We start from the raw sequence: 26987 nt of genomic DNA, 5'->3' as shown, positions 1-26987 counted from the left end.
ACCATTATAATGAACTAACATTAGCAATGATTAGTGGTCCCTTTGAGTTTGTTATGAACTTAGTTTACTGTATATCAATGATTATATACATATACATATATATATATATATATATATATATATATATATATATATATATAGAAACCAAGGTGGAATTAGATTTCTCAAGAACTAATGAAATGAGGGTTACAAAGCAGCATACTGAGTGCACAGTCCACATGCTCACTTTCAACAACTTCTCATGTAATCACATTATTTCAGGCCACAATGTAGTCACCCCACAATAAATGTTTTCTTCATTAGTTTGGTTTACTGATAGGTCATAGCTGCCTTGCATCTCCATCATCTGTTTATCATGCTTTGAACAAACAAATGCAGCATGTTTGTACAAACAATTATTTTCCTGCCATCTTATTTTAGCATCCTAAATGCAACAAGCGTATAGTCAACAAAGTCATCTATATCCCCCACCCATTTTAACACGTTATGGTCCCAAACCAGGTAACTGACCCAACATTTCTCTTAGCCCATGTCAAAATAGCTGCAATGGAAATTCTAAAATAAACATTTCTAAAACTCCTTAATATCAAATGGCACTAGTTCAGTATGCCCTTTATATATAGACATGCAATGTTTGGCAAGGAAATATTTAACAGTTTATTTGTTATACTCTTTAAGTAAACCAATCCTATATTAAAACTTAAATCCAACTTGTTTTCATGGAAAAATAAACAATAAAAAATTCTAAAAGTGCTATATATATCAAAAGGCACCAGTTCAGTATGTGCGTGGTAGACATGCAAATTTTTTGTAAGAAAGTATTTAACGTTTTTTGAGTTACGCTCTGGAAACGAACACCACCCCTGTAGAACCTTAGTCCAACTTATTGCCATGGAAAACGTGAAAAATAAAAATTTCTAAAATTCCTAAATAGCAAGAGGCACCAGTCCAGTATGTGTCTGGTAAACATGCAAAGTTCTTGTCGGAAAGTATTGGATGGGTTTTGAGTTATGCTCCGGAAACAAACTCTACCCTTATAGAACCTAAGTCTAACTTGTTGCAATGGAAACGTAAAAATAAAAATTTACAATTCCTAAATAGCAAAGTTTCGTAGAGAAATATTTAATGGTTTCTGAGTTATGCACTGGAAACGATTTCGGGACGCACACACACACACACACACACACACACACACACACACACACACACAGAACCCATTTCTATATCCCCCGCCAACTTCGTTGGGGCGGGAGATAACAAGTTACACTGTTAGAAATTGGCACTAGTCCTATAGTCCTTGCCAAAATACCCAATAGTTAATGTATCATAAGGACTCATAGAAATTTGTCATTTTTTAGGGTTTTGCTATTTGTTATCATTATAAGGACTAGAGGACAAAAACTATTACATGTAGTTTCTATCCCTGTATTATATCGACACACTTGAAAAATAAATAAATACTGTAAGAACTTATGTACTGCTTCTTCTGTAATCATGGTAATCACTACAACCAATTAACAGGTTCAAACTTAAAGTGTTTACAATATGGATGGTATATTTGTTTCCCAAATCTTTCACATCACATGACAGTCATGACCAATGCACATGTTGTTGACTCAACAAGACCAAGCGACATGACCTCTGGGTCTGCATAATGGCTACAGTGTATGTACCAGTGTCATCAACCTATGATAGTCACCTTTATCTGGGGTGACACTGTATACCAACTGTTTACATAAGAATAGCATGGTCACTGTATCTGTCTGTAGTCTTACTGGATGTTAACTAGATCTTGTTGGATAAGATGACAAGATGCTTTAGATCTGAATATAAACCATGTTGAAACTCACTGGGTATAACAATATTTTATAAAGACCAGTTTTAAGTACATAATGTAGAACAATGCAGGCTTGTCGAACAGGAAATTATGATAACCCAAACCATCCTGGGCCTTCTTCCCCCTGGTAGTTCCTGAATGGGGGATAACGACATGAAATGATCTTCTAAATGCATATAGATTCAGATGTACTTGTTCCAGTTAAACATATATGCAAGATATATACAAATACTTTATCATGATAATTTCCTGTAAAATGGCAAAATTGTTACATCATAATATAAAAACTAAGATCTGTATCAATATTCTTTTGCTACCCTACTTAATTAGAAGACCAGTAGAACAATGTTTATGTTGATGAATGAGTCTCCTCACTGACTCCGCTTCCAGCCTCAGCCTCCAGCCTAACTCCCCCAGCATTCCTCCCTCAGGCTCCAGCCTAACTCCCCCAGCATTCCTCCCTCAGCCTCCAGCCTAACTCCCCCAGCATTCCTCTCTCAGGCTCCAGCCTAACTCCCCCAGCATTCCTCCCTCAGCCTCCAGCCTTTCCCCAGCATTCCTCTCTCAGGCTCCAGCCTAACTCCCCCAGCATTCCTCTCTCAGCCTCCAGCCTACCTAGTCATTCCTCCCTCAGCCTCCAGCCTAACTCCCCCAGCATTCCTCTCTAAGCCTCCAGCTCAACTACCCCAGCATTCCTCCCTCAGCCTCCAGCCTAACTACCTAGTCATTCCTCCCTCAGCCTCTAGCCTAACTCCCCAGCATTCCTCTCTCAGCCTCCAACCTAACTCCCCCAGCCTCCAGCCTAACTCTCCCAGCATTCCTCCATCAGGCTCCAGCTTAACTCCCCCAGCATTCCTCTTTCAGCCTCCAGCCTAACTACCTAGTCATTCCTCCCTCAGCCTTCAGCCTAACTCCCCCAGCATTCCTCTCTCAGCCTCCAGCTCAACTACCCCAGCATTCCTCCCTCAGCCTCCAGCCTAACTACCTAGTCATTCCTCCCTCAGCCTTCAGCCTAACTCCCCCAGCATTCCTCTCTCAGCCTCCAGCTCAACTACCCCAGCATTCCTCCCTCAGCCTCCTGCATTCCTTCATACACCTCCTGCCTAGCATAGCTTGTTCCGTCTACCCCCCAACTAACACATAATTAGAATGATTTACATAGTGTAATTTCTGTATCATCTGTAAATCTCAGGAATGTAGTTCTAGTGTACCAATACCATCTGTGGCAAAGGTAATCACTGTGAGAAAAAGACAACTTGTCCACTTGTTTCTATTCAAACAACACTCATCAAATAGTTTCTTTCTCACATTATCAAGATATGAATGCCTGTACCATGTGACATACAGATAACATGAAAGCTAGCTTACTTGTCAAGGACATCATTAGTTGTGATCATGCATCCATACTATGACCATGATCCCTACTGCACCCTGTAGCCTGTGTCAAATGCCACTTGATTATATACTTTTTCCTAATCTTCAATCATAACACCAAAGACATAGACACTAGACATGCGTAAGACACATCTTAAGCAAGAAATACCAGTCAATATTTAGGGCTTCAGTTTTTTTTCTTGAGTACCTGTGGGGTGAAATTCCACTCCTGCTCCAAATACCCGATAACAAGAACGTTTTGATAACATAGTTATCTTTGTTAGTAAGGGTTCAATGTGTAGACTTAAGTAGCTTGCCTCTATTAGTGAATAAAACTATTAAAAGCAAGAAATATATAACTTAGTTCAAACCTGTGTGTTAGATTTCCATTATCGTAACATTCTGGGATAGGTTGACCTAAATATATGTCGTACAAGGCAATGATATTGACGAACATTAAACTATATTGGGCATTCATTTGAGTGAGTGAATCAAAATTTAACGTCGCATCAGCATTATTTCAGCCATATAGAAAGACATCATTTGAAATATTAATCAATTAAAAACACAACATGGTCAGTGAAACATAGTTGTGGATGTAGCCACCGTCATCGTGTAGGCCTACTTCACACTGACGTTTGACTTAAAACCTAGACCTGTATAGTGAAACATAGGGCAATCTGTTCAACCAAGTTATGCATGTAGCCACCTTCATCGTGTAGGCCTACTTCACACTGACGTTATAATACTGTATAATACAGTATAGTATGCATACCGATGAGTGTTTAATAACCCGGTATCACCTGCCTATAAATTGATTTATTCTTGTCAAAATGCATCAATAGTATAAACATTTATACTATCCTGCAATCAGTACCAGACTAGGTATAGTTAGGATGAAGAAAATATTCAGTTTGCTTTTAACTTAAAGAACAAGTTTGTTTGAGTATTCCCTTCCAACCCTAACATCCTCTAGTTTCAGATTACAACGACCCAACAGTCAACACCTGCCTTGATCAATGTCAAACTGTCATTATTAAACTTCAGCCAAAATTTCTTCTTTTTCCTAAGATAAGATTAGTCTGGGACAATTGATCTTCAATTGCTTAATATCTCCAATTTCTTAGTTTTGGGATATTATTTTGCACAGGGATATTTATTTTTCGAGCCATTTTGTGTGTTGTCCTCATGGACACGTTCTGATGTGAATGATGCTGGCAATCTATTTCAGAATGATTCCAATCTGCTTTATGAATTATGTTTTTTCTGGCAAATCATCGTATAGCTGCTGAACAATATATAAGTTGGCTGTATGTTAAACAGGCTCTGTGTTAAACATGCTGTGTGTTAAATGAGTTAGACATAGACCTAATCGCAGTACACTATGAGAAATAAACATGACAAAGGTACTGCCACAAAAAATATATGCAGGTTTGTATAAAAGGTTTGTCTATAGGTATTTGGGGAAAACAATATCAGATGGCAGGGTGTTGAGGCAGACAGGCAGGGGTGACAATCTAATAATTAGTTCAGATGATAGTTGCCCTTTGTCCTTGCTGCTTCAACAAATGTAAAGGAAGTAAAGTTCAACTGTGCAAACATGACAACAAAACAAACTTCATGCTCGTGTATGCACTGCAACCACTATTGTTTAACATGTAGCAATATGAACTTCAGGTGTGTTCGGTTCCAGCATTTAACAACATGTGACAGAGTTATCAAATGCAGGCACAGACAATCTATTTGCTTAAGGCTTAAAGGGGCACTGATCTAACGCAATTCCCCGGGACTGGTTGTTGCCTTTGTTATTGTTTTTCCCCAGTGATTACCCGGATGTATAGCAGAAATCTAGACTAGTTCGCGACCTCTGCTGCGCCATTCGTAAGCGCATTAGTCACTTTTATTGTCAGTAATAAGGGCGTATGGTCAAACTGATCAACAAAATGAAATAGCATCGGTAATGGTGACGAAGTCACTTGCTTGGTAATTTTGCGATTTTCGTTTACACTATTTTGACTTGCAACACAAAGTAAATATTTCACCTGATCATTGCTTTTTTTATAGTGTGTATATTTTTTTTACTGTCAAATGTGTAACACATTTATTAAACGTCTAAATATTCAGTTATTTTACAAAGTGACTGAAAAACATTTCCATCTGTATGATCATGATAACAAATTCCAAACATTTTGATGTTTAATGTCATCACCAAGAGACTGAAAATGTTACGTTGAAAAGCTTCTAATCCTACATAATAATCTGTAGTGATGTTTGTAGGCCTTTTTGATCGTCTTAATCAATCTGGACAGATTTTTAGTCGAAATGACTGAAATATTTACACATTTTATAAATTGCCTGAGAGAATCACACTTTACAAATTGACGGTAATATATACACGCTTACAAAGGAAAAGACCTGTGAAAATAACGTCTATCGCGCATTGAAGAATTTCCCAACCAAGACGTAGAGAAACAAGAACGAATCGGTTTAAAAGAAGGAAAACAAAATGCAAATTTCATAATTACAACCTACCAAACTTATGTGTATAAATTTTAGGTAGCTTCCTTGTTCCAGGAATGTATCCGTGAATATCCACACAAAGGAGTGAGTGAGTATGGTTTTAAGCCGCTTTTAGCAATATTCCAGCAATATCACGGCGGGGGTCACCAGAAATGGGCTTCACACATTGTACCCATGTCGGGAATCGAACCCGGGTCTTCGGCGTGACGAGCGAACGCTTTAACCACTGGGCTACCCGACCGCCCCTCCACACAAAGGAACAATATCCCACTCATCTGCAGCTGTACAAAGACACTTATTCGATGTCACGTGTCTCACTAACAATCAAATATTTTAAAAGATATATATCGTTTCGGGATATTATAACCCGTGTTCGTTTCTCAACTGATCACTTGGATTGTTTCAGGTGTTTTACATAGGTGTCACGTCTCAATGGTCGGCTGAGAAAGCCCACGTGACAACTATTTTCATAACGTCCACGGTTCCTAAAAAATCCATTGAGTGATAGATAACAATGATCAATCAATCAACGTATTATCAGATAACCCTTTGAACAGAGTATGTTGTTTTTACATCGGCACTTCACGCCAATATATGAGTGTATTCCCTTTGTATTAGAAAACCTAGACATGTAAACACTCACTCTTGACATATCCACTGTGCAAGATAACAGTGATTAATCAATCAACGTATTTTCTGTTAATCCTTTGATGACTAGGAACGATCCCTTGATTTACAAAACAAAGTAAATCAACTGATCATTCATCTCTTGCTGGGCTGCCACGTGCATATTACATAACACACATTTCACCTCACTTCAAACCTGGATTTAGATTGAATAATTACCCCAGACACAATAAATGCCAAATGGGAACCTTTGTCAGGTAATGTAAGTGGTGCTACCACTAATTGTACCTGTAATAAATTCATTAACTGAGCATCAAGTGAATGACGACAAATACACAAGTGTAGGGTTATACGAGAAAACGTGGATGACAACAAGGGAGTAGTAATCGTATTATCGACGCAAGCCGAAATCCGAAAATGCTTTCACTGCATGGATACTCTTTTTAGTATTAAACTATAACCATCTGGGGTATTTCCAAATGACATCTGATGAGCTCCGCTGTTCTTTTTGTCTGTTTGTTTAGGCTGAAGAAATTAATTAACATGCGCCATTTGTCGAAATCTTTATAGATCACAGTTAACCAATCAGTGTTTATGCAAAAATGCGTAAAACAAATATTGCCTCCAGCCTCCAACTTTATTTAGCTGTCCTTGAAGACGGTAGCCCAGTCTCTGGTCACGCTCAGTTGCGTTGTGTATCATCCGGGTACTCACGGGGGAAAAAACAATAACAAAGGCAACAACCAGTCCGGGGAATGGCGTTAGATTAGTGCCCCTTTAAGGGACTATTTCATGCACCAGGAAGCAACTGTTGTTTTTCCTAAATACTTGAATAGATACATTTTTAGCCTTGTGATTCTTTAGAATTCTGACTAGCATTTCTGCTGAATGTACTTAATTTCATCAGGTGTTGAGTGTGAGCATTGAATATTTGTCATCGTTCATAAAATATAGCAGGTGTGATGGGTGTCTGAGGGTGTTTATGCATCCATTTTCATTAGGATAATGATCATCAGAGATCATGTCTCCAATAGTGTTGCAAATGTTGATTAAAACTAAAAAACAAAATTATTTGGGAAAGATTAGCTTTAGAATTTGTCATATCCTTATGAGTTACATTCATCACATGAGTAACACGACCATGTTAATTATCAAAACAATACTGTGATGATGCTACCAAAATGAATCCTGTATGCAATGATAATACTTAGTATTATGTTAATTATTTCTTTCAACATGCTAAATATATCGCCTTTTAAAGGCAAAAGTATCGATTTACTGCATCGCCGTTCATTCATCCATGACTAATGTGACGAGTACTGTAGCTGGTACAGTACAGGTTGACAGCGCTTGCAGTCTACGTACCTCCTCTTAAGAACAATAGTGTGCTGAACATGGACAGGGCGATGGGACAAAACACTCCAGCAAAGGTCCCCAGTGTTCGTCTGGCACTACCCGCCGCCCTCCTCTCCTTCGTTGATTCACTGTGGATATAGGTGGCACCGGCATTACTCAAGCTACGCGACAGGGACCAGTAGAACGGAGATCTTAATTGAGGCACAGTCTCAAAATTTTCAACTTCAACTACGCTGTCAGACGTTTCGGAAGGCGTTTCGTTTGCTGAAGCGCCATAGCCGACATTGCCTGTCGAGTTGGACAATATTGGGTCCTTGTCATCCTCCATTGCGTTGACGTTAAAAGGAGCACATGACCTATTCATTAGTCCAACACCTGATCAGTGAATCCGATAGCAAATTTTGTAGTTCACCGTGATTCACTGCAGCCAGTCAGCTGAACCGGAAAGCACATGACATGACGTCACATTTGTGCGCAGTGAGGGGCGCAAAAGGATTTGAGCCACGTGCATTTGTTTACAAACAATGTGACCCGCTGGAGTTCCACATACCAGTTCTATTATCGATATATGGCCGCTGTACATGCAGAATGCACACTGATAGCTGCTAAATCTATTTAGCTGCAGTTTGTAGTTTCACGCACAACTTCACACAAAGGATTACGAGGGGTGGATGAAAAGTTCTGAGCCAAACGATGATGGAGAGCGTAAATGGAGTTGGTTGCTAATCATTTTTCAGCATATCTCCTCCGAGGTCCCCACACTTCCACCAACAATGTTGGGGTGCCTGGGTCCCACTGGTAGATAATGATTGCCCCGGTAGTGTAAAAAGTCCCCTACAGCAGAAAAGGTATCGGTTCACTGCGTCAAGCTATATTCATCCATTACTTGTAATTCAGGATAAGTTGAACCAACTCATGCACAAAACGCGTTTGAGACAAGTCGGCGGTGCAGAGAATTTGGTCTGTGTATGGGAGGGTGTACGCGTGATATGCATGTGCAGGTTATGACGATGAAATTTACCACGCTCCCGTGGACACACGTCCACACGTGATGCTCCTGAGATTATAAAGAGTTCGGTGTGACAAGTCGACACCAGAATTCTCGAAAAGTCGTTTGATAGAAGTTGATCACAAACAAATAAACATGTCAAAGCTAGGTAAGCATGGCCAAATCATATATTCTCAAACTCGTGAGTCGGCCTTTGATGTAATAAATTACACGGAGAATGTACAAATAAATCTCAAGCAATGTCAAAAGCTAGCATTGCGACTGGTCTGTCTGTAGATCTACGCTAAAGCGCACCAGAGCAGAAAATATCAAGAGTAGTTCTTTCGGCCAACCAAGTCACAGAATCATCCAGTGATCAAATCCCAACTTCACCACTTCGACCAGTGCGCTGTTCGCCAATTCGTTCACAATTCATATGTAGTGCGAAAACAAATGCCAACTCTAGACAATATCTTTGACATGATCAAAACACCGAAACGTCGCACTAATTGTAATAAAGAAGTTGTTCATCCATAGAACTCGTCTTACTTCATCACTCCAACTTCTAAATGCCACTGAAAGAAGTTATGATCAAAACTGATCTGAATTGTGAGTATTCTTGAGGAAGCTTACGGTTATCTCTAGATCGTATGGGATTTAGATGGTGTAAAACGCAATCAAATCAAGGTGTTACTGGAACGGAAAGATATTGCTGCAAAGCGCATGCAGTACTTACGTGCAATAAAAAAATACCGAGATGATAACCGGCCAATCATCTTTGCTGCTGAAACGTGCACGTGGTCGTATGTGTACCACACTACCCACATGGGTAGAGGCTGATATGGCTATAGGTGGGGTTCAACCCCCGTCCGGGGTCGAAATTCGGCTGATCATAGGATATGCAGGGTCCGAGAATGGTTTTGTACCATATATACGGTGTATATTTGATGGAAAACTCAAAACGGGTGATTAGCATGACGAGATGAATTTGGATAACTTCTCCACATGGTTACTGGAAAAACCGATCTCAAAATATACACCCAAATGCGTCATTGTTATAGACAAAACGCTTTATCGTGACATCATGTGGATAAATGTCTAACAATCGCTCACAGAAAAGATGAAATGATTGCAAAGGTAGGATATTCCGTTTGACGACAAGATGCTCACAGCAGAACTGCCATTTCTTGCAAAGTCTTACAAATCTGGTCCCGTGTACCTAGAAGATACCATGCTAAAACAACACGGACATACTGTTCTGCCGCCTTGCCATGCAGAGTTAAACCCAAATGAGTTGATTTGCGCTAATGTGGTGATTTTTGTTGCCAAACAGAACTTGCAGTTCACAAAAAACATCGATTCAAGCTGCATGAAGAACGAATGTCTGCAATCCTACATTTACAGTATGCTGAAACCCCATAAACAAACACATGGCATTAATTAAGGCGTATGTCATCGAGTCAACTATCACTATGTTAAGGTCTTTACTATCTTCCCGAGGCAAGGGAGTTCCCGGACTATAAAAGTCAGTTAACTCTCTTGCCTCGGGAAGATTGGTCTCTACCTTCACAATCATTTTAATGAATGACATGACTATTTATTGTTGTTCTATGGCAAGAAAAAAGGTATTCCATTTTTACAGCAAATGAATTATCTTCATTGTCATTGTTGTTATCCATGCAAATTTGCTGTCGCCATTTTCACAGTCATCGGATTCCTAACATCAGCACGTACTATTATATGTTGTTCAATTCACCTCAGCCGAGACAGGACACACACTTATCCATTGTAATACTTGTCGCGGACCACCCGCTGTCCCTTTCTTCACAATGGTTAACGCCAGTGGGAGGACCTTATATGTAGTCATACGGGGTTGATTGTCAGGTCACAACTCAACTTATCCCGGCTTACCAGTTATGTGACAACTGCCGGAACCATCACCCTGCCAGCTGATGGAACTGACTTTTCATTCCTCTTCGGAGAAGACGTTAGATGTTTCCACTGTGTCCATCACTCTGTGTGAGTTTGGTAAAACCAAGACTTATCCATGGTAACAAATCAATCATCACAATTAGCTGGGTCCGCCTCAAAAGGACGTAAATTCTTATAATAGATGATGAACCAAGAGCGAGAAGGAGTCCGAAGTCTTGGAAGCCATCTTGCTGAAACCTTTGTCATGATCAGTTCTTTCCTGAGAATGTTCTCAACTGTTTCATGAGAGATGCCTTCCGTATTGGATGTGTGACGTGGAGTCGTCTGTCATTCATATTCATATCACGTGCTTTATCAACGCTTTCCTTTACAGTTGTGTCAATTGAAGGTCGTCCTGATCTTGGTGGATCATCTTTCATTTGGACATATTTCATGACAACGCGGTAGCCAATTTTGTCCATTTCGAACAACAGAGATTACTTACAGTCACTTTAGTGCCTTGAGAAATATGCTGCCGTGCTGGGTATTTGGCTGTGGTGTACCCTGTAGGCATGGGTACACCTAATACATGAAAACCCGCAATGGTGTAATATATATCCTTCCCCCAATATACTGGAAGCAAGCGCAGGCGGTTATGAAATTCACACGGCTTATTAATATTTTGACTACATTTTGGCCATTTTTGCATGGGCAATTCCAAAATTGTCGATTTTTCACTACTCTGAAACGGAACCTGTAACCGGTTTTAATCCTTTTCATGGATCATTTGGTCACCTTTAACACGACAGTTAAATATGCCAATAGTGCTAATGAGGTTGAGTCGGTGTTATCGTACCTCGATGGCCCGAATCTTTTTCTCATAATAACAGTCACTTGATTGTTTGGTCTGGTTCAAAATGATCAGTAGACAAGGGTTTCGAGAACGTAATCCCTAACTTTGAATAATGTTGCAACGCAGTTAGAAAACACATGTATACTGACAACCCTTATGACGAATGGTCATGGTCCATATCAAATACCTTAATAAATGTCAATTATTCACAGGTATGTTTTTAGACTCTCCATACCTGTACGACCGTAACACGCTGCAGGCTGATTGCTAGGATGTATACTACTCAAAAGAAGTTAAAGAGCACCCGATGTTTTCATATGACTACAGTTATCTGTCATAGCTTTTCGGTATTGCAACACAACCTTTCAATTGTGAGTGTTCTTTATCTTGTTTTGAGTAGTGTATATATCACCTGGTACAGATAATTTGATGTTCATATATTTGTTTATATATTGATTTATACATGATAGATGTATTTATGGAAAATAATGAAAATATGAGCATAAAGTATATACGTCAGGTGTATAATTTACATTCGGATTTGTGTTCATTACACGGATTGGTGACTATGGACGGTGACTAGGGAGACTGCAGTTCACAAGCTCATGACGATGCTGTGAACACATGTCCCCTGCGTATGAAGGGGTGCCATATCAATAGCAAAATACACCTAAACATGGGATAAAACATACGTTTCTTGTGGTTTTGCCTGTTATTTAGCGGATTCGGCACTGGTGAAGCCTTCAGAGATGTATTTGACCAAAGACGTATATATCTTATACCTCTTTGATCTGACTGCACCATACAGCGCTCAGTCTGTACTAATATTTACGGAGACCGCCTCCGTGGTCTCCGTGTCTCCCTCTGCTCGGAGAGCGGAAGGTCCTGGGTTCGACCCGCAGCGTCATACCAAGAGCGTTAAAAGATGGTACTTGTTGTTACCCTGCCTGGGGTTCGGCTTTAAGGGGCGGTGCTAAACCCCATTTCACCTCATTTTTACGCAATTCCATCGTTCATCGTGTTTCCCTTGCTACAGGTTGTTACATAGACGTATCGGACCTTCTCTATTCTTTCTTTACTGTATACAAACTAAGTCGCATCTCACCTGTACGAAACACGTCATGCTTTTTAAAATCGTGACCCGTGACCACTCATTCACCTGGGCCCGCTTGCACAAAGCGATTTTAGCGCTAAGATTATTTTAAGCCTATGTTAAAGTATGGGAGTTACGATCATCTTAGCGCTATGATCGCTTTGTGCAAGTGGGCCCTGGTATACTAAAGGGAGATAACCAGGCTGGAGCAGCACCCCCTGTAATCAACTCGGTAATGAAGTTGTCTTTACCATATAATGTCATAAAATGCCAATAAAGGTTGTTTAAGACTTCACTGAATGAAAAAAAGTTTAGAAATTGCGCATGAATACATATTTTGAGTGAACAGCCCATATAGTTCCTAATGAACTGCAGCCATGTTTGTCGCCATGTTTCGGCAACACATTGGAAATCCCCTCTGAGCATATTGGGGACGACAATCTATAGTTAATTGAGAAAGAAGGCACCGCACTGGTTTATGGAGTTTGAAAGTAGTCCCTCATTTGCATATTCATCGGATCATAAGACCAAGCTTTTCGGATTGGCTTTATTACATCGATACCACAAGCATATTCATATATACATACATATATAAACGTATATGATAAATGAGCACATGCATAAGCTACCTGACGCATGAAAAAAACATGTCATGCTCATCAGTTGTGCCATGACATGTATGTCAAAGTGATGGATACACAGGGCAATGTCATGAGACATGTTTTCCCATGCATGTCCCCAACTACAAACTAAATATCACTTATTGCCACGAGTCACCTTATTTTGTGCAGATATAGAATTGGTTTACAAGTGGCAAATTACACCACGAATACATATTTATAAAGAATAATTAAATCGTCCCTTTACTCTCAAATGCCGTAAACATATCATCACATATACTTAATATTTACTGAAACTCAAGAACAATTAACGAAATGTTATTTTATTGTATCAATATTGATGATATTTTTACCACATACTCCAGGGAAAAAGTAGATGGCAGAATATTTAAGACCTGACATTGACAACGTAAAATGTATACTTGTAATGCATTATATTAATATATGAATCATCATCCATGTACCGTGTAGAGTTATCATCATTTGCCTCAGAGCAGCTGTTGATGATATAAAGCTGATTAACGCACCACAGCGTGTCGTCATATACACGTGTCTGCCCGAGTGCCTCCGGTTAATGCACACTCATTTACATGTATTAATTTCACTCACTGAAGGATAAATATTTATAATCCTAAAAGTTGAGCATTTTGAACGAAACACCAACATGATCTTTGACATTACAGAGAGAATTTGTGAGGAACACATCGTATATGCTTACTTCGATTGAACTCCATAAATTCTCCCTCATGTGTATCATTTCTAAACGCCACTAAAGACTTGATAGGATCTTTCATAGTTGAAGCAGTGATAGTTCACCGATGACGATGTTTTTTTTCAAGGTATGTTCAATGTTTGATGAAAGGTAGATTATGTATATCTGATAAAATTGAAGGGAATATATAATGGAGGATAATCTGAGTGACCAATGGTGGCGTGGGCAGCTGTGAAACCTATATCTACACCAATGCATGTCCACACGTAACGGCAGACGACATCAGGCACACTAATACATAGATCTGTTATCGGATGCCGCAAGTCATTGGATCTCTCAGTATCAATGTCATGCCAGACAGGCTAGTGGAGGCTTGGAAAGCTACCGCAATGGAACCGTAGCTCACCTGGTACAAAAGTCTAAACTGGCATCACACTCGGTAACTTATAAGGTGAAACATAGGTTAAACATTAGTCTCGGTAACGATTCCTACATTGGGTATAACGGATAATTTACTGTTAGGGTTTAACTGACCTCCCCATCAATCATTTATGAATGATCATTATCATTATGGTATGGTATGCCTGAAGAGTAATTTTAAGGCTATACGTTCCAACACTCTGATTTACAAGTATGTCTCCACATTTTCAAACAAATAAAAGACTCTTCAGTGAAGCGGGTTACAAAGAAAGAAAGACCAAGCTGTATACAATGTCTGATTTCTATAATGTCTAGTTATTACATATTTGACAAATGCAAAAATCTGTAAACCACGAAGCTATAGACTAAAATGGTGACCAAGGTGTACATATCCTTAGGTCAAATATTTCTAAAAGTAACGTTTAACATTTCTGTTTTCAGGAAAGTGAATGTTCAAATGTTGTGTATAATGTTAACGCCCGACTGGGGCGGCAACCCACTGTTTGAACGCACTGTTTTCACGTGGAGATTACGGTTAAACCTTCCCGAAATCGACATGATTGCGTCGCCAAGGCGGCTTCGGTGCAGTGACAGGTGACAGCTGATAGGCGCTGTAAATTGCTGTTGTGGAAACACTGAGGGATCGTCTCAAATTTCTCAGTGCAGACAATCCAATCACCATTTAAGGATGTAATTACACGCATGATGTAAATATACATACGCGGTTAAAACATACGTATGTATGTATATGGAGTCTGAATGTCCGACTCCAGGTGTGTTAAACATGAGGTATTTATATTGATTAAACAAGCTGATTAATCTGTATTCGGCTAAACCACCAGTTAATGGTATGAGTAAATATTTGCAAATGATAATAAAAATTATATCGATAAAATATATGATAAGACACATACATATTTATAATTAAAATATTAATGTGCGGCGTCAGCTACTTTGCCCCTGACGCCAAATGGGATCTAATTCGTCGGATAATCGAGACATGATATTCTCTTGTATTAACGTTTAACATACCTATTATTTGATGGGATGATCCCGAAGCAGGTCGAGCTGAATATATATATATATATAACCCAAAAATCTTAGAAAGATTTTGACAAGTTCTAAATTTGATTCTGTTGTCATCACTCCACAGGTTTCTAAGTGCGGTGACAAACGTTTCCTAACTTGCAGCAATATAATTGAAGGCTGTTCAGTCCAAATTACCAAGAACACTTAATTTACTGTAAAACAAAATATGACTTGTGATACTAGAAATGTTATTTACTTGATTGTTTGTAGTGGATGCAATGAAAAGTATATCGGAAAGACAGAACTTAAATTAAAAAGAAGAAATGAATCTTCACCGTTTACAAATAAAGCAACCCCACAACCGCACAATTCCACTCAGTGAACATTTAGAAGCATGTGGAAACGGCAACTTTTTAGTTTTCCCGCTATGTAAGCTAAATTTTGATCATGAACCTACATTGTTTCAAAAAGAGCAACATTTCATTCATAAATACGCGCCTAAATTAAATGTAAAGGCGTAACTTATTTGTCCATTGTCACCTTGGTATTGTGACGTCATAGTTTCCTAAATGTTATGACGTCACGTAACTATATGTTACTACTTCATGTCCGTTATTCAGTTATGGCCTGATGAGACTCGTACGTGGTACGAGTTGAAAGCGCTAGCCTATTAAAACTGTGTTCAATCTTACTCCACTTATTTAATTATATATATATTTATTACCCACGTGGTGAAGATACAGGTGGTAAGATACTAAATCCGTACGTCACACGTGTGTCGTACAAGGTTGACCTTGTTTTATTCGTTTTGATTGGATAACCGTGACCTCTGTCACACCGGGACTACTTTTTTCATTCGCAAAAAATCGCGAGACGTCATTCATTTTGCGATTACAAGGCAGAACTGAAGAAATTCATGAGAATGAGAGATATTTACAAACACTGTATTAAACCAAACAAGATAGTCACACGCATCAAATTCGGTTTGCATTCTATATAAGTTATGCATAGAGCTTCTACAGACATATAATCGAGCTAGATCTATAAATCGATTTACAATGTACGACTGCCGATCGAGCGCGTCCCTTGAGCGTGACGCACCCGTCCACTTTCGCAACTTTCAAATTGATTTAACGTAAAAGGATAAGCGTGGTGAAATGAAGTCTGCTTAAACTATCTGAACAGATATCGAGACTTACTTGGGATGATCCGGTTGTGCCATCGGTGTCCCCTTTGAAGCGTATTTTGTGGCGCTGTTTCGGGAGGTGTTGTTCATGAATGAACGTACACGACTGCACGACCAGATCACTTAAAGTTCACAGTTCCGATACAAATCATTCGAAAACTCCGTGGAAGTGTGCCTGACTTCTGATTTTGTGGCCCCAAACATCCCAAATGTGAACAATAACATTCCCTATCTCTAGCGTAAAACGCTGTGAGTGGATCGCGGTTATCTTTTCTTATTCCGGTGGCGACCTTGCCCTTCGATCGTTCGAAGCTGTCATTGACAAGAAGGCGGATTTGAGTTTGTTGATTTTCACGTCTTCAGTAAAGGGTGGTACAGTTAACATGAATGTCTTTGGCGAACAGTCTGATTTCCCTCTTCCAAAATGGTACGGACATGATATAAATTCAGCTGATAGATCAAGGAAACCGAACCATTTTGATTGCACAGACGGGACCACGGCAGTGCGAGCGACTGTTGGTCCGATATTCAAAGCGCGGCGCTAATGTGACATCTCAAATTTTCTTATCGGTGTCCTGCGTACTAACAACATTGCGCTTGAATTACCATAAGTTGAAGACTTTCTTCCAAAAGCATCTTGAGGGTCGGTGCTGGTTTGTTTTCAAACAGAACAGCAGGCGCATGTTGTTAATGCGTATGCATAAACATGTCAACAATGCCCATATTTGGTCATATATCAATATTCATGCGCAACCAGATTTTGCAACTGGTTTCAGTTTGGTCTTTCAACGAACGAAAGTTGTTATGTATTTACACTTTAATATATATTTACCGTGGGTAATAAATAAAATACCACACTCATTCTCGTTAGATACCATTTTTACGAAACTCGTGAACTTTCGGTCAGATACCATAGAAAGTCCACTCGTTTCGTAAAAATGGTATCTGACGAGAATAAGGGTAGTATTCTCTATATACTATATACTTTCTAAAGTACTTGCTCTCAAAGACCACAGTCATTCATGATTTATATCAAGGTACTTTCAAGTTATGAACAAGTTCTTTGCAAGATTTCTTCAAACGTCATTTTCTCCGGTTGTTAGGTACGCAATGTATCCCATAGATCCTTATGTAACCACGTTTTTAAGGTACAAGGCTTACAATTTGTTTGTTTTTCTTTATCAAAGTATCTTGTAAATGATTTAATACTGGCCATATTGGCTATATAATTTGAGCTTCTAATTAAGATAAAAAAAAATAAATCTCCAGGAACATAAGCTTCATATACCGACAATTAAATACCACAACCGTGACACGTAAACCGCTGTCTCGCTAAAACGCCTCACTCGTGTCCTCTCGTGACTAATGCACATATCGTTAATAATTGAATAATCTACATACATTATTCCGTGTTTTTATTGAACTTTTTCATAAATGTGATGTGTTTGCCGAATACATAAATAACTTTCACCAATTCACATACACATGTATGTCATATAATGCTTGTCAAGGGACTTTCAACTTATGAATATAGAGTTTGTAAGCAAGAATTTCTTCTAACGTTTTCACTGGTTGTTAGGCACACAGTTTATCTACGGCTTAGCTACTTAGCCATAGTATAATCAACAAAATGTTTAATAATAATAATTAAAATAATAATGATAATATTAAAATATCTGAAATAAATTATGTCATCCTGGCTATGTTGGGTCGTCGATATATACTTACAAAATTGATGTTAAAAGGTTTTGACAATCTTCAGCAAACACTACATTATCTATCGATTTCTCTCCTTAACGTTATTACTTTCAACACGTTGAAGCTAGCACATGTCTGATTTATGATGCTTCGTCCACGGAGACGCTGCTTTGGCCCATGTCGTTGACGATTGTGCCAGTACAGGTGTTATGTTTTATATATTAAATAACATACCCTCGACTGATATGGTTTTATAGGGTACAGAGTTGCGTCCCTTAGTCGCGTCAAGAACCAAAGGTCTGCTTCGTCTGTCAGCTGTCGTGCTTGTGAGAGGTCGGAGTCTATGGCCTTGTGGATTTATTGTTTGGTCGTGAATTGTTAACTTAGGTAAAATGGACTACAGCGAAGGACAAAAGAAAGTATACACTTAAAAATTGGATATGACCAAAAACTTACAAACGTTATCAAAACGTTACAGGCTGTAAACAGTCGCCGTTACACTGCAAACGTAAGGTCCAAAACACAACAATGATACCCGTTTCAAATACATAACGATTGAAAAAAAACATTTCTTGTTTGTTAATTTTAAAAACATGGGTGTATGCTTTCTTTTGTCAGGCAGTTTATTTGGAATTAATAATCCAAAACTTTTTTCTCATGTTTTTCTGTTACATCGTTGCTTGGGGCAACGTGACATCACGAACCGACAATACCGCGTTCGTAACTATATAAATACCTCGACCGTGACACGTTAAACCGCGGTCTGGCTATAACGCCTCATTCGTATCCTCTAAGGGGGCACGGGTGGCCCAGTCGTCTAAGGCGCCGCGATTTGTTGTTGCGTCCCTTGGGCACGCCAGAAACCTACGATTGTGGGTTCGAAGCCCGGTTCGCCCCGATTATGTTTCTAGGTTTGTCAGCACCATACCCGTGCTCGTTGGTTTCAATGAAGTGGTAAACGTCTGAGACCTGCATCACTTCGGGCTTTCCTCCCACATTAAGCTTGAATAATGTTAAAAGCGGCGTTAACCCAACTCATTCGCTCACTCTAATGATTAATGCACATACTGTAGATGAATTTTAAAATTCTACATACATTAATGCAGGTTTATTTTGTACATTTTCATCTATGTGATGTGTTTGCCGAATATATTAATAACTTTCATCAATCCACATATTTCATGGAATGCCAGGCAACATATGGAAAAAGAGAAAAATATTGAAAATGTGCCAGACCATACCACTAACCGCAAAGACAAGTCTGTCACTGCACATTCACAATGGATTGGCTTGTACACATGATATGATCATTGTATAAATAGAAGTTATTATTTTTGAGCATCTGTGTCATTCTGATGTTTATAAAACGAGTGTCAGAATTCTTGTATTTCCCGAGAGAAACACGAATTCTTACAAGAGTTTCGTAAATCAGTAGGACACACACGCGAGCGTTATAATTTATTTTATTAGCCATTAAATCTTAATCCTATTGAGCTGCCCTTTAGAAAATATGCACTGATCACGACCGCCGTCTTAGAAAACCACAAATTGTCGACAGCGCCACAGACTTCAGTTATGGCGTCGTTTTTAGTGTGTCGTCATTACAACCTTACGTCACAATAAGATTCAAATGACGTGAACAATGGCGCTCGGTGTCGTTAACGATACACTAGTGCATGTGAAGTGATATTAGCACGAGTAAACATACGATTTTTTATGAACTCGGTTTTTCCTAACTCTGTGCGTAAATCGTTGACCCCGTTCACGTGCGCCTCTATACATATTTGTGTATATATATGTGCATACGTGTGTAGATATACACACGTGAGTATACTTGTCATGTGAACGCGTTTACTCATGTGTGTATATTTACACCAGGAACAAATTTGCATCATGTCTGGAGCAGGTACAAATGTTAATGTAAATTTGCACTGTGTGTATATATTGCAATGTGAACGTTTATGTTAACGTAAGAGGATGATCTTATTAATATCTGTTCTTTTGCCAACACCAAACAAATTGTCAACACTCTCCAACTTTTATGCGTATATAGAGAGTTGAACGGACGGTGTTTTCTTTTTGTTTCAAGGAGTCAAAACTTTGTGTACAAATTAATTCAAACACATGTTGCTGCACGCGAAATTGTCGGTGAAGTAACTCTCTTCTGATTCAACTTTGATTGACAAACAACGTGTTTACATACTGTATTTACACACCTAAGTTGATTTTCACGTATGTATAGTTACACATGTGAAAAATTACGTTAGTAAATGTTGTGCATGTGAACAGGGTAATAGACTAACAGACTAACAAATGCCGTACATATGTGATGCTGTACATTTCATTCATAAATACGCGCCTAAATTAAATGGAAAGGCGTAAGTTATTTGGCCATTGGCACCTTGGTATTGTGACGTCATAGTTCTCACGTAATGTCACGTTACAATATGTTACTACTTCATGTCCGTTATGGCCTGATGAGACTCGTACGTGGTACGAGTTGAAAGCGCTAGCCTATTAAAACTGTGTTCAATCTTACTCAAAATTTTTAATTATTACTATATATACATATAGCTGGTTAGGAAAACTAACGAGAGCGTGAGAAACTGACTTATGTTATTTATGCTCATACATTGAATATCCGATAGAAGGGATATGTATATTTAAAAGAATAAGATCCATCCAACGACAGGTGCAACTGTCAAGTTTGGGTATCGATTATTACTGAGAGAATATATTTCATCCATAAAGATGCGTTATTATTCGATTTCAAATTCACGTTGCTGGTTAATGGCGATCTTTGCGTCACTGGATCTTCGACCAATAACTATGTATTGAAGATTTATGCTGCGTAGACGCGATTTTATACATAAATTTGTATTGTTCAACAAATCTTTTGCCGGAACTAAGATCATGTTTGCTTAATCATGGCAGCTTTACGTGTCTATGGCATGGAAAAATCGGTTATTTATTATCACCGATCGGCACATCCTACCACGATATGTAGTTCCATATGTATGTACAATGTAAGAGTGAGTGAGTGAGTATGGTTTTACGCCGTTTTTAGCAATTCCAGCAATATCACGGCTTGGGGACACCATAAATTGGTTCCACACATTGTACTCATGTTGGGAATCGAGGACATAGAGGACATAATCTACTCAATACAGTGGAATTAGGACTTTTATAGAGAACTCTTTCAGGATATCGAAGAGGTTCTGTAAATTACTCAACGCACATGTTGGCATATTGTAGATTGCGGACGGTCTTCTGGTCAGCATCGTGACAGAGTGAGTATTGTTTCACGCCGCTTTTAGTCATATTCCAGCAATATCACGGCGGGGGACACTTGAAATGGTACATAGCACCCATGTGGGGAATCGAAGCCTGGTCTTCGGCGTGACGAGACAACGCTTTAACCACTGGGATACCCCACTGCCCCTCATTGTGATAGAGCTGGTACACACAAGTATACAACTAGCACCCGTTACCTGTCAGAATCGCGGTGTATCAGGCAGCAACAAGCTATAGCCTAAGCCGTAAAGTCACTATTTCGGGTTAACGCGACGTCCGATCAGACCTAAGACTGATACGAGAAAACGTTGGTGCGCTTGTATACACGGCTTGGGAGAAATATGAATAGATGCTTTATGTTTAACCTTCATAAAGAGTCGAGTCATACATCCACAATTGTTCTCTGTCTCACAGCGAAGATCAACACGTTCCGGTGACTGATTATTATTTTCTTCAAACATAATTGTATACAGGTCCGCAGAAGTGGAGGGGGTGGGGTGGGGTGGGGTGGGTGGGGATGGAGGTTTTGGTTGGGGGGGGGGGGGGGGGGGGCTATATGCATTTCAAAATACAAATAACTTGTTATACCGTGAGAAACATTGGGCTCAGGATTAAACCCCCACCTTATCCCACCCCACCCCATTGAAATTCTTTCCTACAAGCCTGCATGGTTTAGGTATAAACACGATTCATGTGCACGTCATGCCTGGAGGACGAATGTGCAGGGTCTACTTATATTCTTCTAATTGACAGTATTTCACTCAGTGATAGGCCGAAATGTCAGACCTCTATTTGGCATTTCCCTATGACATATCCATATAATTATATATACAGCAATTGTAAATAATTGGTTTACATTCCAGTACATTAACAGACAGCGCACAATGACAATTACTCTTACGATTCAAACTGGAAGGATGACTTGTATAGATTAGAGGAGTAGCAGTCCTGCATATTCGGGCTATATATTTACCTGTTCGCAGGAACAAGTTATTTGCAAACTGGCCCAGTGCCACTGGAGCGAACACCCCAGCCAGCGTATCCAGGTTGCGTCGGAACCCAAACACGTTGTATGTAGCATCGTAGTGATCATCAAATGTGCCGAAGAGAGAGGAAAAGAGTCGTTTGTACCAGCGTCTAGGGGGTAAGAGAGGTGCGTTTTCGTTGCCACCATCTCCCGGTACCCCATTAATCTGTAGACTCTCCAGGTGAATAAAATTCCTGTTTGGGGTATCCTCTCCAAGAATTCGTTGCGAACCATATCCGTTCCTCATAATTCAGTGCTGCAGTTTCCGACAATGCTCTCATGTGTAGTTAGGTCCTGAGCTGGGGACAAGCTGTCGCGGTAAGTTAAACAACAACGCAGCACTGTGGTCGTGTATAGTTTATATGCTTATCACCAGCCAGTATAACTGTCCGACACTGGCTCGTGGAACTACACTCGTCGCTCGCGAAGCTTGTATCGTCGCAGAAGGACCGCCCTGTGAATCATAGCACTAGCGCACTCGCTCGGCCACTACTAAGATGAGCTGTTCGTGTACAGCGCCATGCATTACAGGCGAACAGCTGTCGCCGTGCTTATCCTGGGCTGGGGATTACCCGATGTATAGTGAAGGATTATCGTTTGTGAAACTTCATTAGGCGTAATTCACTGTTTCATTAAAATATTACATTTCCATCCTTTCTAAGTATATAGTATACAGTGCTTTTGACCAGGGCTGGGACGAGTCCAGATTTACTACCCGGATACCCGATCCCCTATTACCCGGCCCTACCCGGGTACCCACTGCAGGTCTGCAAGAGTTGGGAACAAAATGTCTCATTGGGAACTGTTTTATCGCAGCCCTGGCCAAATTATGTAGATACATGTATCAAACGATCAGTACACTGAAGTTGACTGAAGCTTTATCTTTACTCAGACATATACAAGTCAAAAGGAATGTGTGCATCATCAGAAAGAAATGCTAACATTAGCAGCTTGTAGTGTAACCACTGAGCTATGGTGAGTTTTTGTCATCAAACAAAATACCACGTGACTAACCACGGGCCCGGGTCCTACTCAGGACCCACCCGACCAGAGTACCTGAGTTACCCGTCCCAGCCCTACTTTTGACCGTGCATCATGACTTCATATTCGTCAGTTTTGTACAACGAGCTCTGTTGATGCGTCATACATGCTTCGTTATAAGGCCACCGTGTGGCAGAATTGCCTTGTTTAATGATAGCATGGACGCACGGTTTTCTATTATGACCAAATTAGACACAAGATTATAAAAAAATATAATGTGAAGGATTAGTGGTGTGTATTCATGAAATAGGCTACTTCCATTTGAATGATAATTTGAATATGGTATTTACATGTCATTTCTTCATATCAAAGCTATTAAAATCTATCACTGTATTTAGTAGAGATAGCATAATAATCCTGCTATTTGTTACATGAAATGAATTAGTTCGCGTATCTTTGTTTCTTAATTACCGGACAGAAATAATTCAGTTTCCAGTGTGTTGTCCTGTATCGATTGCAGCGTTAGAACAGCATGTGATATAATCTCCCCAAGAACAGCGACGACGGTAATGATGACGTCAAGACAACGACACCAACACCAGACGTTCGTTATATAATCAAGACTCTTTTTAGAACACGATCACCACGTTATGCCTACCATGGTGAACAGAAAGCCCGTGTCTCCATGTGTTTCACCCAGACACATCTCAACACCGCTGACCCTGTTTAAGAGCAACTTCATAGAACCTCACCCTGGTATCACCTCGTCCTGTGGGTGGGTGGGGGGTAATGTACTTGTATCAGTTGTAACCCTTTCGCGCGATAATCATACAACATGGGTACTCAACAGTTGGATGACACTACTGGTCTGTTTCATTACACTTGTACATACAAAACCTCATTAAGCTGGACACCTTGGTTTCCGACCACTTCTAATGGGCATGTCAGCGTGTCTCGCGGCAGGAGCTGCGCTTGCCATTAGAGATCGGAACTATTTGTGGGATTGATTTCAATTGAGTTTACATATCAACTCTAAATGAGGAATATATGTTTTAGTTGAGTGGTCGGAGTGAGTGAGTTAAATTTGACGCGAAGTGATGGCTGTCTTCACGTCTTACCGCTTTGGTGAAACCCACGAGCACGGGTATGGTGCTGACAAACCTGGAAACTTAATTGGGGCGAACCGGGATTCGAACCCATGATCATAGGTTTCTGGTATGCCCATGGAACGCAACTCTGCACATCGAATTGCGGCGCCTCTGACGACTGGGCCACCCATGCGCTCTATTGTAATATGAACACCAATAGAAATATCACGAAACCGCCAGATGTAGGTTCACACCAGTCTAACACACGGGTTTGAAATGTACGACAAATTTCCCCCTGAGAGCAAACAAGCCAGGTGACGTCTTTCTCAGCAATTTATATTGACAGGGTTCAAGAGGTCTTCTCAATGTACGAAAACGATCTACATATTAAAGGTGCACTGACAGTATCCTGGATTGCCTTTTGAAATTGTAGATCTTATTTTCTAAAACTGATCTTTCAAAATGTAGAATGAACGCTGCCCATTTTTGAAAATATTTACTTTCTACGTGTTAATAAAGTATTTATATATATGTACATACAGTTAGATACGTCACTCTCGAAACTGCATATGCCTCAATCTTACATGTTTGTTTGGTCTTGCAAATTATATGCGGAATGTAAAGTGGTACAAAGTATAGGTGTGAAACCAGTGACCGAGTTGAAGAACTGTCTGACATATCAGGATGTTTCAGTGTTATGTGGGAGGAAAGCCGAAAGGCGTAGACGTCGTATAAATGTTAACTCTATCTTAGCGAAACCCTCGCGTCTGGTGACAAAACAAAGACCGTCATTGGGATGAAGCTTTTAACCAGAGGATCCAGGCTAAACAAAGGTGCGCAACTCTGGACAACGGATTTCCGTTGTACTATCATCGGTGAGTTTAAACTTCACGTCGCATCGGCATTATTTCAGCCATATTAACGACGAGTCGACATTTAAGCGAACAACGCTTATTACAATCGGGTTATGAATACACTCTTCAAGAAAAGAAACGCACAGGTAGTATGTAGTTAATTGAACCTGGCTATACAAAAAATCCAGTATATAAACTGGATATATGTTACTGGAAAAGGTTGGTGGCCTGATATATATTCGATAAACGGTGCGTCAAAACGCAGGCATTGTCGATTTGCAATGTCTTACACAGCATTGTTTTCACACTTGTTCAAAAATGGCATGGAGGAAAACAGTAAAGCAAAATGCACGTGCAAGTTATGGCATTCGTAACTCGTGGTAGTGGCTATAAAAAAGGCAAGCATAAGCAAATAATTTGTCATTCAATTGTCAACATTTTTCAAGTTAAAAAATGCCGAGACTCGGAACATCGCCATAGGATGTGTCCAAAGAGGGGAATCGCAGTCTTTTGTTGCACGCCACTTTAACGTCCACCACAGCACCATTTGCCGCCTTTGGGGCCGATGCACACAGTTCAATACCACTGCAGACCGTCCGAGAACCGGCCGACCAAGAGATACCGCCCCTGCACAGGATCGCTACATTCGACTGTTCCACCTACATCATCACAATGCCACAGCTACGGAGACTGCAGGACGCATCCCTGGTTTAAGGAGGATATGGGACCAGACTGTCAAGAAACATCTTTGCGAAGCTGGAATCCGACCCAGAAGACCAGTTATCGTCCCTGTTTTACAACAGATCGAACGACAGCAACGCTTGCGTTTGTGCCATATCGTTCAGCCTTCGAATTTGAGAAACTGGAGACGAATGTGGTTAAGCGATGAATCACGATTTCTTCTTCACCGGCGAGATGGAAGACAACGTGTTTATTGTCGTCGAAATGAGCGTTTTGCCCCACACTGTGTACGTGAATTCGACAAATACGGTGGCGGTAGTGTCATAGTGGTGTGGGTGTGTGTGTGTGCGGGGGCATATCCTACACCAGGAGATCTGACTTGGTTGTGGCTCAGGGAAATTTGACAGCAAATCGCTACATGAATCAATTGACCGCCAGAGCGAGCTGTTTCAACAGGACAACGCTCCACCGCGCACAGGTCGTGTCACGGTAGCCTTCCTTCATAATGTCAACATCAACGCCTTGCCCTGGCCGTCTAGATCTCCAGATCTTAACCCAATCGAACACCTCTGGGATCAACCTCGATCGACGTGTAAGTCAACGTCAGGACACACCGCAGACACTCCCAAAACTGGCCAACGTATTACAAGCAGAAGGGCGCAGAATTCCACAGGACAGAATTCGTACACTTATACAGTCAGTGCCGAGGAGATGCAGAGCCGTGATTGCTGCCCGGGGCGGTCACACGAGATGCTGAGTTCAGCGCAACCTTGTGGCCTTATGTGACATGACAATGAACAGTTTTCTATGCCTTTGTACAACGACAACATGTTACTAT

General features: G+C 40.1%; 1 protein-coding gene across 2 annotated transcripts in view; it reads right to left on the bottom strand.

Annotated features, from left to right (window-relative positions):
• Positions 1 to 22958, bottom strand: part of LOC139470759 (solute carrier family 12 member 9-like) — a 36790-nt gene extending 13832 nt beyond the window's left edge. The window contains exon 1 of one of the 2 annotated variants that reach the window (XM_071253045.1): positions 22492 to 22958. In XM_071253045.1, the coding sequence (XP_071109146.1) occupies positions 22492 to 22792 (301 nt within the window). In that variant the 5' untranslated portion in view covers positions 22793 to 22958. Of the gene's footprint in view, positions 1 to 7723; positions 8146 to 22491 lie in introns of those variants that run through there. The other variant, XM_071253044.1, reaches the window with a different exon arrangement.
• Positions 22959 to 26987: the final 4029 nt, after the last annotated feature.

This window comes from Haliotis cracherodii, unplaced genomic scaffold (assembly GCF_022045235.1).
Source record: "Haliotis cracherodii isolate W230 unplaced genomic scaffold, xgHalCrac1.p SCAF_21, whole genome shotgun sequence".
NCBI classification, from domain to species: domain Eukaryota; kingdom Metazoa; phylum Mollusca; class Gastropoda; order Lepetellida; family Haliotidae; genus Haliotis; species Haliotis cracherodii.
This window is presented reverse-complemented; position numbering and strand designations above follow the sequence as displayed.